This window comes from Chelonia mydas, chromosome 8, assembly GCF_015237465.2.
Source record: "Chelonia mydas isolate rCheMyd1 chromosome 8, rCheMyd1.pri.v2, whole genome shotgun sequence".
Lineage (NCBI taxonomy): Eukaryota > Metazoa > Chordata > Testudines > Cheloniidae > Chelonia > Chelonia mydas.
This window is the reverse complement of record NC_057854.1, coordinates 86,885,519-86,904,512: the sequence shown is the minus strand read 5'-3', so window position 1 is coordinate 86,904,512 and position 18,994 is coordinate 86,885,519. Positions and strand designations below refer to the sequence as shown.

Below are 18,994 nucleotides of genomic sequence, written 5' to 3'. Positions count from 1 at the left end.
TTTGACAAGCTCCATGTAGGCTCTGGGTTCCCCTGAAATCTGGCCAGTTGGGGGCAGCCAGGCACCTCTAAAGTCAGCAAAGACATGTAATGGGGCCCAGCACTTCGATGCGTGACTCAACTGGGGCAGGGGCACAGGCAGGCTGGGGATACTGGGCCTCTCATCCGCACAGAGCTGGAGCTGCCTGGTCAGGAGGGAGCGCAGCTAGTGTAAGCCCTGTGCTAAAGTTACAGCTGTGCCCTGACCTCCCTGCTCTGGGCCAGACCCGCGGGTCGGCTTGGCAGCACGTCGAACGATACAGCTCAGTGGTTTGAATGTTGGCCTGCTAAACCCAAGGTTGTGAGTTCAATCCTTGAGGGGGGCCATTTAGGGATCTGGGGCAAAAATTGGGGATCGGTCCTGCTTTGAGCAGGGGGGGGGTTGGACTAGATGACCGCCTGAGGTCCCTTCCAACCCTGATAGTCTATGATTCTGGGCACTAGGTAACTCGAGGGGATGGAAGACCACGAGTGTCGATGAAGCTCCCACGCACTAGGCCGAAGTACCCTTCCTGCCCCCGGGCCTGGAGGCACTCACAGCAGCTATGCGCACTAGGCCCAAGTGTCCTTGGCCCCCTGCCCAACCTGGAGGCATTCACAGCAGTTATGCTGAGGCTCTGCAACAATATGTTGCAGTCAGACTGCCTGAAACTAAGCAAGGCCAAACAGGGCAGATATGGAAGAACAATGCTGAATAAAGCAGCTTTATGTATAGTTTAACAAATGATACAGAGAACCAGGGAACTAGCTGGGAACTGGCTTGGCTGGCTATATGGATACTCAGGGCACCTTGCTATTGGATAAGTATGCTGGGAAAAAGGATGTATAAAAGCCTGTGTAACTTCCTGCTCTGTGTTCAGGATTTGAGATTCAAATCTCCCTGTACCTTTTTGAAGCTTCAAATAAACTTTTCTGCTTCTCCACCCCGTTGTGATTATTGAGTGAAGCACCCCAGGTAACGAACCCCTGCTGTTGTTTTGCCTCTCGGCACTGGGTGCCGGCAACACCCTTGTCAGGTGCAAATTCCCCCCCCACTCCCCCCCGCCCCTTAAATTTTTTGCATGGCAGTGCGCCTCCTCCCCCCCCCCTTTGGACATCATAGCCTTAGTCCACCCTAAAGGCAAAGGTGTTTGTGGGGCTTGGCGGATCCTGGGGGGGGGGGGGTATTCGGTTGTGGGGAAGCTGGGGGTGTTTGCAGGGCTTGGGGGGCGAGTGGTGTTTCAGGGGCTTGGGGAATGCTGGGTGTCGGGGGGTGGGGGATATTACGGGGGGGCGGGGTTGGGGTACTGGGGGGAGCTCGGCTGTGCTTGGGGTGGGCGGCATTACGGGGAGTGGGCGGTGTGTGCGTGGGGCGCTGGGCCGCGTTTCAGGGGTTCGGCGGGGCTGGGAGCGGGGATTTGGACGCGCCGCTGGGCCGTTCCCTTCTTCAGGCGCCTGCCCTGGCCTAGCAGCCGGCGCCGCGCTGGGGCCTTCCACGGAGGCTGCAGCGCAGGCGCCCCCTGGTGGCCGGCAGCGCTTCCTGCAGCCCCGCGCACGCATCGGGGCGGGCGGGCAGCGCGCGACGCCGCTGTGCAGCGCCGAGGGGCCTTGGGCTGGTTCAGCTGCAGGGCAGGCTCAGGAGCCTTGGCGTGCCCCTGGCTCTGGGACACCCCCTTCCCCCCTTTACCCCCCTCAGCAACAGGCGCTTTTGGGGGTCCGAGCTGCCCGCTGGCGTGGGCAGCACCGGGGTGGCACGTTTGTCGAAATTTTGGTGGCACCCAGAACCCGCCTCTGCCCCCCTCCCACCTGCCCAAGGCTCTGGGCGGGAGTTTGGGTCGGGGAGAAGGTCTGGGATGCAGCCCCTAGGCTGGGGCAGGGGATTGGGGTGCAGGCTCTGGGAGGGAGTTTGGGGATGGGAGGGGGGGTGCAGGGGTGAGGGCTGTGGGGTATGGGAGGGGCTCAGGCCAAGAGTAGGGATCTAAGGGGTGAGGGCTCTGTCTGGGGCTGGGAGGGTTGAGGGGTTAGAGAGGCTCTGGGCTGGGGCAAAGGGTTGGAGTGCGGAGGGATGAGGGCTCTGTGGTGTTGGAAGGGGCTCAGGGTTGGGGGATGAGGGGTCTGGCTGGGGCTGGAGATGAGGGGTTGGTTAGAGGGCTCAGGGCTGGAGCAGAGGGTTGGGGTGTGGGGGGATGAGGGCTGGAGCTGGAGATTGGAGGGGGTCAGGGCTGGAGCAGAGTGTTGGGGTGCAGGAGGATGAGGGCTCTGGCTGGGACTGGGGTGTTGGAGCGGGCTCAGGGCTAGGGTAGAGGGTGCAGTGGGGGGGGTGAAAGCTCTGGCTGGGGGTGTGGGCTCGGGGGTGGGGCAGGGCTGGGGATGAGTTTGGGGTGCAGGCAGGCTCCTCCAAGACAGGACTCCCCCCAGCCCTTTCCCTGCTGGCAGCAGTGAGCTCTGGGTGAGAAGCCCCCCTTTCCCACCCCCCCCCGCATGTGCTCCTAGGGCCCCTCTCAGGTCCAGGAATCTCCCTTGCCTCCCCCATGGTGGGTGCCGTGGGGTGCTGCAAGCGCCTCCTCCCCTGCTGTTGCCCCTGACTGTAGCCTCACTGGGGGTGAGGGATGGGGCTGCCTCCTTGCCCAGCAAAGGGCAGGAGCGGTGACTGTGGGTGCGGGCACCTGTGCTGGCGGAGGGTCCCACCAGAAAAGGGAAGGGTCTGAGGTGGAAGGGCAGGCTCAGTCAGTGTGCCCTGGCAGTTGAGATGGAGTGGGGGGAGGGAGGGAGAGAGAATAGGACCCTGCGGCAGCAGTTGCTGGAGGGAGGCAGCATGGAGCTGCATGGCAGAGGCAGAGGCAGGGACGCTCTGCTCTGGGGCCCAGGGAGGTGCGTGGGGGGCTGGGGGCAGGAAGAGGTGGCCAGGGGACAGGCAGGGGGGCAGTAGCTGGAGCCAGGGTTAACACCCAGCCCCAAATATTGATGGAGCTGGGTTCCCTGGGCTCTGAATATTGCTGGTGCTAAGGCACCACATGGAGATTTGCCACCCCTGCTCACTGGGTCCTGCTAGCCCAGGCTGATGGGTAAGTGCCCCTCCCACCTGACATGTTTGTGAAAAATGCAATATCTGGTTAACATATTTTGGAGACCAATACCCCCAAGCAGTAAAAACAAACAAACAAAAGGAGTTAAACTGCCTGGAGCACTGAGGCTTCCATATACAATTTGATAGTAACTGGGGAGTTGGGCCTTGTGGTGGTGGCAGATGCCCTAGCATAGTCAGCACTGTTCTTAAGATTTGCTGATGGCTGGTGTCATCACACAACCAAAACTGAACACCCTTGTCCTGCCCATCTTGCCCCTCCTCTAAGGCTCTGCCTACCCCGACTCCATCCCCCTCTAACGCTGTTGCTCGCTCTCCCTACCCTCACTCATTTTCACCAGGGCTGGGGCAGGATGTTAGGGTGCAGGGTGTGTGTGAGGGCTCCAGCTGGGAGTGCAGGTTCTGGTGTGGGGCTGGTGATGAGGGATTTGGGGTGCAGGAGGGTGCTCCAGTCTGGGACTGAGGGTTTCAGAGAGTGGGAGGAGGATCAGGACTGATGCAGGGGGTTGGGGTGCAGGACAGGGTCAGGGTGCAAGCTCCAGGGGCCCTTACCTCAAGCAGCTCCCAGAAGCAGTGACATGTCCCTCCTCCCCCCAGCTCCTATGCAGAGGTGGGGCGAGGCACCTATGTGCCCTGCCCCATCTGCGGGAGCTGCAGAGCCAGCTCTTGCGGTGGGTGCAGGACGCGGAGCCCCCTGGCTGCTCCTCCACGTAGGACACGCCACTGCTTCTGGGGAGCCCCACAGAAGGCAGGGAGCTTATGCTGCTGCACCACTGACCTGACTTTTAACACCCCAGTCAGCGGTGCTGACCAGCACCATGAGGGTCCCTTTTCGGCCAGGCGTTCCAGTCAAAAACCAAACACCTGGCACCCCTACTAAAGTAGGGTGACCAGATGAAACGGACAAAGTATCGGGACACATGGGGGAAGCCTCCCCCCCCCCCCAAAAAAAAAAAAAAAAAGCAGCCGGAGGGGAGTTGTGGAAAGGAGGGGGTGGGGGAAAACACTGGAGCAGCCGAAGCTGCAATATCAGGACAAATGTTGTCCCAACCATGCATCATGCATGTTCTTAGACAAAGAACTAAAAATCGTGACAGTCCGCTTTTATTGGGACATCTGGTTACCCTATACTAAAGTAATAAGTTAAGGCAAAAATATAGGTACAAATAGGCTCTAGCAGCCATTTGAGTGTTTAGCTGCCTATAGAAAATGGCACAGTAGTCAGACTACACTTAGGGTTTAATTGAAGTGGGGAGATCACATGTCCTATCACAAATGCCCCTTCAGTTAACAGAGCCTATGTACTGAAAGGACAGGAAAACTCATCTACAGTTTTAAACAGACCAGGCCTTAGGCACATTTGCTAGGCATTTTGGGAAGCTTACAGTTATTGCTGTCTATAAAAAAGTAAACAGAGCCTTTTACAAGCACTACATTCACTATTTATAGAACACATTTCATCTGGAAACTGATGAAGTGAAATATGTGAAAAGCAGATGTGTACTAGACACAGATCACATAACTGCACTTACTCATTTATCAGTAGCCACTGGTCCTGAGTCTGTACCCAAAAACTCCCAACACCTGGTTTCCACATTAGGAGCATGTCCCAGATACTGGTGCTCAATCCCCATTCTGTATCTGGCTTCTTAGTGACTCAAGGTTTTTTTTTTTTTTTTTTTTTTTTTTTTTTAATATTTAAAAATCAACATGCATATTTATTATTCTTACCAGCATAGCACTAGGGACCCCCACCAAGAACAGGGCTCCACGGTGCTAAGCCCTGTTAAAATGTGTTTGTAAGAGAGACCCTACTGCAAATATTTCACACTCTAAATCGATAAGTTGGACAAAGAGCAAGAGGGGAAATAGGGGCACAACAGTGTGAAGGGACTTGTCCTGGCTCCTGGAGCAGGTCATTGATGGAGGTGGGATAGAACCAAAGTCTGAGTCCCAGTAGTGCACTGATCACGCCAGATCTCACAAGCGAAGCAAGATCAGGCATATAGCGAGGGGCTCCAAGAAAACTAGAGATTGCTGCAGGAATGCTGGTAATTCCTTTAGTGAAGCTTTTCTTTGAAGCAATGAACCAGTGGGCCAACGAGGCGGCACCGTGCTGCGGTCTTTCAACTGTGATGAAAAAAGAGCAATTGTAACCACTTTATCATTAGCTTTCCCACAACACTATTTTGCAAGAGCAGAGGTGTTCACTTCAGTGTCCCGGCCCCCTTCCATAATAAAATTCTCCTCATATAATTCCCACCTGCAGTTTCAGCTTTGCTTCTTGTCATTGTAGGTCTGTTGTGTGCACATTGCACTACAGAGGTTTGAAGTAATCTGTGGTTTTAAGTTGTCTTTGTGACTGAAAGTGTTCTATAAAAAGCTATTGTATGAACTTTAGAAGACAAGCAGAGAACTTAACTAATCATTCAGTATAGTCGAGGCAAGTGACTGCTTCTGATAAACTGCTGTCTGGATTCAGGGATTCGTCTTCTCCTCAAAGATTATTGGGTTGTGGTAGTAAATGAATAGCTGACAGAGCCTTTTTAAATCCATCAGTAACTTTTGCTGTCCTCTTCTGGTAGTGAGACAGCATGAACTGGGATGTAAGCAGCAGTGGGAAGAATATAGCATTATACTCTGAACTACATGACACTATATAATCCTACAGAAACCTCATAAATGCTGCTGATTGGATTATTAGTGGAGATTTAAACCCATGGCCTCCCTACCAAAAAGTATTAGCATCTACTGCTTGAGCTAAAGTAGGGGTGGCCAACCTGAGCCTGAGAAGGAGCCAGAATTTACCAGTGTACATTGCCAAAGAGCCACAGTAATACATCAGCAGGCCCCATATCAGCTCCCCGCATCCCCGCGCGCCTCCCACCCACTGGCAGCCCCGCTGATCAGCACCTTCTTCTCCCTCCCCATCAGCTGTTTCATGGCATGCAGGAGGCTCGAGGGGGGGGAGGAGGAGGGAGAGGAGCGAGGGCATGGCAGGCTCAGAGGAGGGGGCAGGAAGGGGTGGAGTGGAGGCAGGGACTGTGGCAGAGCCAGGGGTTGAGCAGTGATCAACCCCCAGCACATTGGAAAGTTGGCACCTGTAGCTCCAGCCCCGGAGTCGGTGCCTATACAAGGAGCCCCATATTAAATTCTTAAGAGCCGCAGGTGGCTCCGGAGCCACAGGTGGGCCACCCCGACCTAGAGCATCAAGTCCATTAGTGTGTAAAGCTTAGCTAACTCAATCTCTTCTGTGGTTCAGCCACTAGAGGGCACAGAGACCCACACTGTATTAACATGCATGACACCCTCTCCATGCTGAAGTTCAGCAACTCAGCTGGCAGCCTTACAAATACTAGGTGAATTTGAGAAAAGCAAATTGTCACAATCTTTAAGGAAAAAAGAATTTATTTAAAGCCAGTACAAAAAATACATAGGCACATAAAACTCCTTTTGCTGTCACCTGACTTACAGATATAAAGCCTGCAGTACATTCAAATGAAAAAGGTTACCCTTTTAACACTAAAATGGTCACTTTGTAAATAGAATCTATATAGAAATAGAAAAAATATTTATAGTAAGAACAGCAGCATAGAAAATATACTATTGTATTACTTTTGTTCACCTTCCCAGTGTATACAATACTGTCTGGACATTGGCACTAAAAGGTGCACGTTTACAAACAAAATAAACTTTAAGAATATTGTACAGGACAATAAATCTAACCAGTAGATTTAAAAATAAAAGAATGGTAAAAATTCTCAGTAACAAACATCCTGACCCAAATGCCTCTGTACAGCAAGATGACAAAACAAGTGACTTGAAAATATTCCAATTTTTAAGCTACTGATGAGAAGTAGTTGTCTTTGCTAAAAAAAACTCCTCTAAGAGCAGCAGCACAGAATTCTCTGCCCAGGGAGAAGGGGCACTATGGTGGATTTAAACCACCTTTGCTCCCTCCCTATACTAGAGAAGCCCCTGGTGTAGTTTAGACACCCCTGGAAGCTTGTCTAAATTACAGTAATCTCTCAGGGCTGCCCTGCAATCTCCAAGACGCTGGCGTTTCTGCCTGACACATCCCTCCATACCCCACGCCTACCACTGGCATATTGCCTATACCAGCACTTGCGAGAGGGTCCCCAAAAAGCAGGGTCCTCAGTGCCTACCCTGGAGGAATCCTTTAACAACTGGAACTGGGGATTTTAAGGCCCCTTTACACTGCTATGGCCCTATAACTCAGCATAAAAGGGCCAGAGAGGCGTTTGGATCTCTCCCCTGGTCTTGTTAGATATAAAGGGTTTTAGAACAAGTAATTTCCGAGCTGGTCTATCAGCTGAAGAAAGGAAGTATGAAACTGAAATACTGGAATATTTTTTCAAGTTTTTTTTTTTTAAAAAAATCACTCCCATGTTATATAATTTAGGTTTACAACTATCTAATTTCCCCCCTCACAAGCAGACCATCCTGCATGCTAATTTAGGAATGGAGAAGATCTGTCAAGCAGGTACAATTTCCTTCTACCAAATTTAAAATCTACATGTTTAAAAGGAAAACAATTTATAGTTAGAAGTACATGATCCAGTAACAACCATAAACAAGACTACCGAGGAAGTGGAAGAAAGGGAAGGGTCTTACAGCCTTTTGCATACTGTGTATAGCTGACAATATTACTCTGCAGAAGCAGCTTCTCCAGATTTTATCATAATTAAGGCTCTTATATTGCAGATTCCCAGACTTACAAAGATGCAGGATGAATCTTTTCAATTTTACAGTATAATCCCCTAGTTCAACTAGCCTGTGCCAGCTAACAACTCATTGTGAAGAATGATGAGCAACATTTATGATGGGGGAAGAGAGTACAGAACATCAGTGAATTAGCAGACCCCACATTTATGCTCATCCTGCATATACAATGCACTAACTAAATCCATTCATAACCCCAGATCCCACCAATTAAGATGGGGACGCTTCACCTAAATATGCAAAGGTGCAAACAGAAAACCATTTATCCATTCAGCTCCAAACCCCAAAAAATTATTCGAGTATCTTGTGTGGAATGACAGAAATAATGTCATAATAGCAGAATTCCCAGTTTCTATATTGAGTTTTCACAACAGAAGGGAAAACTACATACCTTGTAATTGTTTACCACAGTCTCTTCTCCCATCCTATGACACAGGAATTATGCACAAATAGCATTATAGTGTCACCTTCTGGAAGCAAACAAACAAAAAACTCAAGGCACCCCCATCAACGCTGGGCATATAAGCCTCAGCCACACCCAATCCCTTCAGTTAGAGATACTTCCAGAGCAAAGGGGGGAGAGGGGGTTATCAGAGAATAAAAGATTGTGTAAGAGTTAAAAGAAGAGGACAATATACAGACAGCAGCAGCACATCCCCCAAGAGGGGAGAAGAGCCGGACATAGGATAGAAGACGACCATGACCAACAATTGGTAGTTTTCTCTCATAGTACGTCTTACTCTGTTCTCATCTCACAATACATAAATCAGGGACAGATAGTGGATGGCTGAGGTATGCACATGTAAAAACACGGACTCCAAGACCTTTCTTGAGAAAATCCAAAACATGTTTTGAAGCAACCGAAACAGTACAGTGATGTTCCTGAACTGGCACCAGGCTGAAAAGATTAATCAGAACCAAGAACCGTGGGTGCCTCAGAGCTACCAAAAAATCACAGCTGCCTTGTCCTACCTGATTTTTTTTCCAGCAGCTTTTCAAGCAGCAGCAGTAACCCAGCTCTTGACACTCCAGCGCCATGCAAATGCATCATATAGGAGAGCCCAGGGGCTGGAAACAGAAACAGGTAAACTTGGCTATGGTGCCAACTTTCGACAAATAGCCTTCAAAACTTGGGGGAGGCTCCATTCTCCTGGAGCCAAATGGCTGTGGCTGAGCAAGGGTACTGTTGCCCTCCAGATAAAGGGCCCGAAAGGAGAGCAGACTTGTCTTTATCCAGGTTCCCAGATGGGATGCCTCCACCAGGAGCGAGGTCCTGCAGGTCCCCCCCAGCAACTGACATACTCCACTGTCATGCAGTTGTTCCAGTGAACAAAGATATGGGAATTGAGAATGAAAGATTCCAAAGCTATGAGATCCAGACGTACAGCCTGCAGTTCAAGGAGATTTATATTGAACGTGTGTTCCTCCACCTAACAGAGGCTCTAAGTTAACAAAATGCCCAGGTGTGAGCCCCCTCTAAACCCAAGAGATTTGCATCAGTGGTAATACAAATGGGGCCAGGGTGAACAGAAAGGAGAGCCACGCAAACAGCTGCAGGTTTTGCACATGATTCCAGGGAGGAAGAAAGAGGGTTATTCTCCAAGGAAGGAACAGGAATGCCATCTGGATAGGAAGAAGGACTGCAGGGGGTAAAAGTGGAGCCCCACCCAGGAGATCCACACAGGCTGCTCAACAATCAAAGGAGGCTCCAAGACAGAACCAGGGAGGAGCACTCTGACTGATGACAGTTCTCAAAAGAACGGAATCTGGCCAGGGGAATGAAAGACTTTCCTAGTGAAGAATTCAGGACTGTATCCAGATGGGGAAGTTCCCAGGTGGGAAAAATATTTGTCCCTGGTGATCTGGGCCACATGAGGCAAGAGGTCCTGAGACTCTAGAAGATATGAGGCTGAAGGAGCTTGAGTAAGGTTATCAGGCATCTGAGGTGGAGGCGGCTCACATTTTCACAAATATCAGCAAACGACTTCCAACAATGGCAGGGCTGATGTGCTATGGGGGTGACCCTGGCTTGAGCGCAGCTGGCTGCTTTGGGAAAGCAGGGGAAAGAAGTGTTTAAACAGCAGCCTCCTGGGCCCAAGAAAGACCTGAATCCCACAGAACGAAGGGCTGACCTGTCAAAGGATACTGAAGAGGACTCCTGCCCACGCCTGAGCACAGGCTTTCAACAAAGGGTAAAAGGGAGCACACTCATTGAGGATGCGCGGTGGTTCTTGGAAGAATCCACGTGCTTCTTGGTAGCAGCATCTAGACAAAGACATCAAGCCCTTTAAAAGGGGAGACTGGCCAGCTTTGACTTTGCTCCCTCATCTGCATTCCACTCCCAAAGCCAAATGTGTCTCTGACCCACAGTGGAAACTCCCCATGCAGGCAGCTTCACACAAAAAGGAAGCGGCTTCTATAGAACATGGGACAGTGGAGAAAGCCTCATAGTTCTGGTGTCACAGGAAAAATCAGAGGAGAAATCCTTCTGGAGGTCCACCTACAGAGCTTAGGCCCCACAGGAAAATGGGCTGCAATATGCAAAGTCACTGCTATGAGCTTTGAAGCTGTATTAAGGGCCAAGTCCACCCCAAGTCTTGTCCATAGGGTGGACATATACTCCACGAGAGAACAATTTAGAAGTGAGACATAAGGCCAATGCACCCACCCTAGCAATAGCAAATACTTTGTCTGGTTCCACAGGAGAAACAGGATAACATCTAGCCTTAGGACAAGTCTCTTGGGTGCACGGGTCCACGCAGTTCCAAACCTCAGACACAAGGTCCAGGATGGCTGAGTGGAAGGGAAAGATAACCCCCTCCTCTGCGAAGAGCCATGTATGCTTGAAAACAGTATCTTTGGGGGTCTCCAAACCGAGAACACAGAGGATGAGAGTCTCCAGTCAGGGGACACTGCTATCTGCATCAGAACCAGGATCCACCAGGGGGCTCAGACGCTTGATCTAAGTCCAGGAGCAGATCACGGCCAAAATCTTGGTTCCTCTTGCCTAAGACTGGGTTTTCAGGACTAGAAATACATTTGGGAAGGAGGTCCCCAAAGGCCTTTCAGAGGAGGGATGCCTGCCAAGGGCTGGGGAGGGGAAGCTGCCACTCCCACTTTAGAGATGGAATGAAGACTGGGCATACCATCCCTGAGTGGTGGCATTTATGTTTATCCATTTGAGCAGTTGGCCCCAGATGAAACCCCCTTGCACGATAGTGCGTAACTGAACAGCAACTTGCTCTGCTTTCAACTCCCCATCCTCCAGCAGAGAAACTGCTGCTGGCTTCTTACTTCTCTCTTTCTCCCCATTCTCCCCAACCCTCAGTTCTGTCCTATTTTTTCTTTAAATTTCCCACAAAAAAGAGAAAGTGAAAAGAGATGGCAGGAGAGCTCAGGCAAGGGGTCCACACTTCCAAAGGAGGAAAGGCAAACCGAGGGACGGTGCTGAGGTTTATATGTCCAGGGGCAAGATCTAGCAGTTCTTTGCATCCTTGCTTCCAGATGGTAGCATTATGATGCTATCTGTTCCAGATTCTTGCAACAGAGGGTGCGAGGACAAGGAGACATAAGAAAAAAGAATTTGGCAAAATATTTTGAAGTTTACAGCAGAATGAGCTGAGCTGCAAACCATCTTTTGACAGAGTTACTGACCTTGACGTTTAAAAACAGGCACATTTATCACATGTAAAGTTGAGACTATAGTATTTAAATAAAGATCCAAATCTTATAAAAGGAATGGGGATCACAACAGGCTAAAATTAAAAAGACAATTTGGTTCCCTAGCTTATTACTTTTACTTTTTTCTTTTTTTTTTTTCTGGGGTGGGGGGGTGTATGTTAAGATTTCCTGCGAGGCCTTTGTTTTGTATATGAGCTAAAATATTCCATAAGACCCAGTAAGAGACATTCAGCACAAAAAATAATGTAAAAAACTAATTTCTGCTGTGCTGCCATTGCTAAACTGGAGCTGGCCTACAAGAGTAAGGGACTGGTTTCAAACTACTGGTGTAAGGGGTAGTGTTTTTGCAAAGTCTATTGCCCTTTAGGGTAAGGGAAGTGACTTTAAGTGTGGTGTGGTGCAGTTTTGTAAACGGCACTTATTGGGATAGCCCCCTTGGGTGACACTAGTAGGTGTGCCATCACATTATGGAACACAGTGAGGAATCACAGTAGAGCAGGAGCTGGCTGCATGATTTTAGGAAGCTAGCAAAAGCAGGAACACATCAGGTAAGTTTTTGAGTCATTTGTGTTGAACGCTCCCCCATCCTTTTCCTTCAGTATATGGGTATCATACACAATTTTTCCATTTAGCTCAATTAAAACAAGAACTAGATGAGCAGGCTACCTTTAAGCATTCTAAAATGGAGGACTAGCTAACAATGCAAACTGCCACAGAAACACAGTCGATACATACTGTAATACACAGTATGCTGATTAAATGTTTCTATAACACCATGTCACTCAGTTTTCCACCAAATATCCTTCCAAATGTAATTAGATTAATTGCCTGTGAAAGTCTCTTCTTGTAAGTGAAGGGTAGGAGTAGGAATAAATTGTGGAGAAATGATAAGTGTACAATTTTAACCAAAGAAAGATTCAAAGGGAGGATGATAGACAGTAATATTGCAGCAATTTTAAATTAAAAAAAAAATCAATACTGCTTGACATTTTAAAAATATTTCTCCATTAAAAACAGCTCACAATGTAAAAAATTTTACTACATCCAAAAATAAACTGAACAGAGCATAAAATTTGGACAGAGTTAAAACATCAGAACTGTATCAATCATATAATAGTACAAATTAAATGTACCAATTAATGAATTAACTTGACATCATCTAGAAGAGTAAGGGTATTTCTCTACTATGAGATAACAAATATTCATTCTTGGTGACCTGTCAACCTGTAGCTGCACAAAATGTTATATATAGATTAACTGTTAATTTACTAAACTAAAAAGATAACGTATTTCAAATTTACTCTTGTATTATTGTTTCAGAATAATGGGGCACACTTGGTACTGGGACTGGAAAGGAATCAAAAACCTTAATTCATTTTAAAAAGTCTTTTAGACACAGATTTTCACTTGATTTTGAATGAGTGCTAGGCCTTACCCTGCAAAAACTCATGCATGTGAGTAGCTTTACTTATTAAGTTGTCCAGTGGGACTACTTATGTAAGTAAAGTCACTCATGTGTGACTGCAGGATAGCTCTTATTTTAATTCAATACTTCTTTCCCGTTGAGTTCTCCAATATATTATGTAAAATTGGAAGGTGGTGTACCATCATCCCTCCACCTATTCTTGAGTTTTACCACCCTACATCAGCTTTACAAAAAGAGGTACTAAACTGTTGTGAGGCACGCAGAATCTGAGCAGAATGAGAACAGGCTTAAAAGTTCATGAAAAAAATTAGACATCTACTAAAATCATTGACTATTCAAGCATGTTTTGGCCAAAAACTTAAAACCGGATGACTGACTAACTGAAATAAGAGTGTACTGCAGAACTGATACTTCTGCTGAAGGATCTGCATTTGCATATGCAAGGTTGCAGAGCCATTTCTTTCCTTAGTAAAATAAAAAAGGAGTTACATTTCAGCCTCCCTCCATTTCTGTATATATTCCCGCTCTAGAGAAAATGGTCTCTTTTCTTTCCCTTTTTCTTGTTCCTCTGAAAGCTTAATATTGACATGAAATCAAAATTGCCAAATATATGTATCTTCTTTTCATGATCTATGCTGGGCTTATAGTTCATGAAAGTCTATAAATGTTACCCTGCTTCAGTAGCTTCCTTCTCGAAAATAAAGTAAACTAATCTGTTAGCTTGCATTTTCTGAGATAAGGGGTGAGATTCCATGAGGCACAGCACAGAACTTGCAGCCCAGCACAGAGCTATGCTGGCTTTAAATCATCTTTGTGTGCAACTGGAGAGTCTTCCCCTGTTGCACCCCCCGGGGGCTTATCTAAGCTGCAGTCGTTTTGCACAGGGGTCTTCTGGGCTGCAGCACTGCCCAGAATCTCCACACGACTCTACACTACAGCAACACTTCCCCTACCCCCAATCACTGTTCCCTCTAAGCTGTGTACGTGCACACAGATCATAAACCCCACGCAAACAGCGAAACGCCGCACACACAAAAATTTGCACAGAAGCACAATTTGCACAGAAGAAATTTTTTGTGCACACGGCCTATCAAAAATTAGAGGGAACACTGCCCCCAATACAACCTGCCCATCCCCACAACTGGCATGTCCCCACACCAGGACTTGTGAGAGGTTCCTCCGAAGGCAGCCTGATGTGCCTGAACTGAGGAACTCTCCCCTGAAAGGGACACAGGGCTTTTTGAGACCCTTGACATCACCCTGGCCCTTTTAGACAGCATGAAGGGGGTGGAGCTGAGTCAATCATTCACCCTAAAAGCTAATTAAAAATATTTATTACTGCTCATTGATATGCTTAGCTGCAAGACAACCCAGATGCAAGCTAAACTGTACCTGATAGGTTAGGACAAGTTTTCTTACAAGAAAACAAAACTATATCTAAGAACATTAACAGTATGTTTGATGGACTCCTATAAAATCGAAGTGTTTACATCATCTGTGCACGGTTCTACCACCAGAGTTGGTCATAATAAATTACAAAAGATGTATTCCTCATAGCCTAGATTAAATTAACCAGATGTATATTTCATGTGCAGTCAATTATAAATCTCTTTTTAATAAAAATTTTAAAAAGGCAGCATATTTAGATTGTGCAAATGCAAGTACCAGCATTATTCCATAACAGACACCCACATTGTTATATTTTTACTGTATACTGCCAGTGATCGTTGAACAAAAACAAGGAGTTACTTCTTATAAGTAATCCCTTGGTCATACTGAGCTTTTTCCTTTAATATCCATTTTGATAGTAGCTTCAGATTGCTTGTTCAATTGCTCTTCTGTAAAAGTGATGTAAGAATACACCAGGCTTCCAGCAATACTACAAAACACATTTTTTGGTAAAAGAAAGAAATGATGCATATTAATGTTAGAACTCCATGTAAATTATCACATAAGTACCATTCTACATGCTCTAAACATATTTTAAACTTGCATTCCTTCTCCAATTTACTAATATACTTTCACCTAGAATCCAGTACAGAGATTGTTCTGAATTTTGATTCATTCCTACCATTATACCAAAATATCCATGGATCTCATTACGCAGATGTACCAAACACTAGGCCTGGTGGTACAGGAGTTGGGGTGGGCCTATAAATAGTTGGCCAGCCACAGAAATACAAATGTTTGATGATACTCTGCCCCATTTTAGATAGACTGCAGAAGGAACAAAGGAAGTTAAATGGGTAAAATAGGAGTCTGAGCAAGGTGATGAAGTGTCACCCATAAATTTGATTTAGCTAGCTGATTCTCCCCCTGCCCCCCTTGAAATCAGTCTTCTCCTCTCCATATGGTTCACATTGTGTTCAATCTGATTTATAACCCATTTTCTCCAACTACTACATATCTAGAGACCTTAATTTTATTTTCACATGCTTCAGTGTTGTGAAGTTACCATTCAGAAGAACATAAGCGAAAAAGGAGTATGTGTGTTCTTTGCAGAACTAAAAACAGTTTCTTTTGAGGTCATTTTATTCATTTAGGGTACCCCTCAACCTGTATCAGACCATAAAATACTGTATGCCCAAGTGCATTAAAAAGCTTAAGTAACTTCATTGTCTCTTACTACCTTTAGTTAAAAATTTAAAATTTTTTAAAAGGTAGAAAGAGAGAATGGTCCAAATTTACAGGCATATTTTAGCAGCACAACCTCTCCACCTTAAAATAGTAATGAAACCAGTGGTACTATTTGGAGACTTTATATAATTTGAGCTGTAAATATTCAGCCAGAGCATTAAAAAAAAACATTAAAAACCCCACAAACAAACCATGGATGCCTTTTAGGTCAGTCAAATGTAGGTCAGAATTGTATCAACTTTCAGTTTATGTGCACTGAATACCAAACAACCCCTGATGCTGCCTAGAATGAGCAGTGCATTCTTACTGGATGCAGACGCATTTCTGAATGTTTTAAAAAGAGAACCAGGAGGGTATATGTTGCTTTTTTCAAAGGCTTTTGAAGATAAGCATTGAAGTTAGAAGAACTGGGGATCGGGGGGAAGGGGTTGTTTGTTTTAGGCATTTATCAGTTGAAAAGGTAAGTCTCTGGGTTTTGTTTTTTTAAATTAAGTTTGTTAAGTTATTTTCCCTTATGTTGTCTCAACACATGAACTCTACACAGTGACACAGGGTTTGCTGTAGCAGATGATGATCAATGAACCAAGTAGTCCAATTACTTATGCTTATTTTATAAAAGATACTCCCATAGTAGTCATACTGAATACACACACCTGCTTCTATGAAAGGTTTTATCCACTTAGAATCCCACATTTTCCTCTTCCTTTACCTCCAAACAAATCTGTTACCAAAAATGATGGAACATTATGCTGGCGATACAAAAAAAAAAATCTTAACTAAAAGCTATGACAAGAGCACGATCCTGCAAGCAGTTAGGCACATACTTAATTTTATGCACATAAATCCCTTGATATCAATGGGACTACTCACATTCATAACTGTTTTCAGGATCAACACTTAACACTTCCTACCTAATAGCTCTGTAGTGGATTCCTCCCACCAGACTTCAACAAAGTGCAGTTGTACTTTGGAAAGTGATCCTATTTGGATGGTCCAATACTTCTTTTAGTAATTCAATAGCAAGTTGCTCAATTTACAAAGTTATTTTGAAGAGTGTTACATAGTTTTCAGTTTTCTTACCTGATATTTAACCCAATGAAGTTTGTCCACGTGAAAATATAGTCTCCTCCAAAAAACATTCCGATATAGGTTATTAATATATTCTGGAAAGAAAAAAAAAAAAAAGATTTACACATTTTGCTTAGAATTTTTAAAGAGCTGTTTATGTATATTCCACTTGCATAAACAGGATGCTGAAACAAACAGAAGAGTGTCAGAAGAGATAACTGTGTTAGATACTGACATTTGTATTTATAATACTGACTTGAAAGTTACCATATCAGGGCTACCGAAAATATTAAAATATTCAGGCCTTAATTTTTTTTCTTGTCTTGCTGTTTTTCCTTCATATTGCCCTACTAGCCCCAGAAATGTTTCCCCCACCCTGCAAAACAAAGGCTGCAATATAGGGGAAAAAACACTTCTGCTAGACAACCTTACAACAAAGTACCCAGAGCACTAATTCTTCAGAAAGCCAGTTCTCTTGCTCTACCTCTCTTCCTTATCTGAAAGTAGGCAGATGCTGACATGTACAAAAATCCTTACCCTTAAAAAGTTATGCATTTCCAAAACTACACATACTGCTAAGCAGCCCTAATTCTAGGCCTAACAGCTTCAACAGCAGCTTTTTAGTTCCGATATGTTTTTATTGGTTTCCCATTTCCCCTCAGGCATCACTGGTTTTGTTAAAGACTTCATTTAGATCTCCAGTCATGCCAAAGTTCAATATCCTCAGCTTTCAACCACACAACCATCCACAGGGTTTCTACAGTAGGGCTCTACAAGCGCTTAATACCAATGCATGAGGCAAAAGATATTCAAGCATTTACCCAGAGCAGAGATCCATATACAATGCTGGCAGCTACAGATCACTATTGAGAACTCGTATCAATGAATGGAAAGGAGCCCATACAGACATGGGAGGGCTCTTGGAGTTCGTCAGCCCTAAAGGGAAGTTCTGCTCTGGAAGGGGATACCACATAAAAGCCTCTGTATCTTTTCTCTCTATGTATTCCTTGTCTATCCTCTAACCTCTTAACCATGCTGAGCCAAGACACTAGAAGGGTGAGCTGGATTCTACTGTGGCTCACAAAGCAATGGAAGAGTTAACTAATTTCAGGACCGCCCCTGAGACCCTCTGCCCCTTATCCAATCCCTCGGCACTGGCCCGGCCCCCTTAATGCACTGCTCAGAGCAGCGTGTCAGAGCTTTACCGCATTCTATGCAAACCCGCGTTATATCGGGTCGCATTATATCGGGATAGAGGTGTATGTAAAAGGTTGTTATAAAGAGGAGGGTGATAAATTGTTTTTCTTAACCACTGAGGACAGGACAAGAAGTAATGGGCTTAAATTGCAGTAAGGTAGACTCAAGTTAGATATTAGGAAAAACTAACTGTCAGGGTAGAATATAAATTCTACTGGAATAAATTGCCTGGAAAGGTTGTGGAATCTCCATCATTGGAGGTTTTTAAGAACATGTTAGACAAACACCTGTCAGCAATGGTGCAGATAACACCTTAGTCCTGCCTCAGTGCAGGGGACTGGGCTAGATGACCCATCAAGGTCCCTTCCAGTCTTAGATTTCTATAATTCCTATGCTTAATTTTCATTAAATTGCCAGCCTCAAAACCTCTCCTTAAAGTGATTTGGAGCATTAAGAAACATTACTATTTTAAATTAGTAATTTTAATAATTTAGTAATTAGTAATATTTGAATGGCTTCTTTTAAGTAAACAAGTTAAATATTTTCTCCAGATTCATAGGACTTAGCTGAGATTGCTTTCCTCTGCCCATCTGTAAATTGTTTAGGTTAGGAATGATAACTAAACAGGATTCACCAACCCTTAAATGATATTCCTTTACCCAGGTACAAACTATGATAGTAATCTGTGCTCCACTAAGATAGAACTCACTACTGAATTGCAGAATAATACACTTTGGTCTTAATTTATCTAGGGAACAACATCCCCAGGAGCCCAGACTCATTCTCGATGGTGTAATCTCTCCATAATAGAGACATACAGAAGAGATTGCGACTGAAATAGCCACTGGTTATAGCTCACCGGTTTATTTCTGTCCTTTCTTTTATTAATATGTTATTCATAATTCATAAGTGTGAATATTTTGCTAGGGTTTAGTTATGGTACCCCACAACACATAGTAAGAACCACAGGTGAGTAAATGGGAGGTCACACCCTTGAATTGGCATTAAGAGAGACAATCATGAAGATTTGGTTTACTGTTCTTGGTTTGACTAATTTTATCCTCCAAATTACTAAAAATCCCTACTTAGCTCTCAGTACCCCTTCCACTCATACAAAAGCCTCAGAATATAAACATTTAT

General features: G+C 45.5%; 1 protein-coding gene across 1 annotated transcript in view; it reads right to left on the bottom strand.

Annotated features, from left to right (window-relative positions):
- Positions 1-6,492: 6,492 nt before the first annotated feature.
- The window catches only part of SLC35D1 (solute carrier family 35 member D1), a 32,154-nt gene continuing 19,652 nt past the window's right edge, over positions 6,493-18,994 (bottom strand). The window contains exons 11-12 of the mRNA XM_037906535.2: positions 16,670-16,752; positions 6,493-14,831 (exon numbers count right to left, since the gene is read on the bottom strand). Coding sequence (XP_037762463.1) covers positions 14,723-14,831; positions 16,670-16,752 — 192 coding nt within the window. The 3' untranslated portion in view covers positions 6,493-14,722. The remainder of the gene's footprint in view (positions 14,832-16,669; positions 16,753-18,994) is intronic.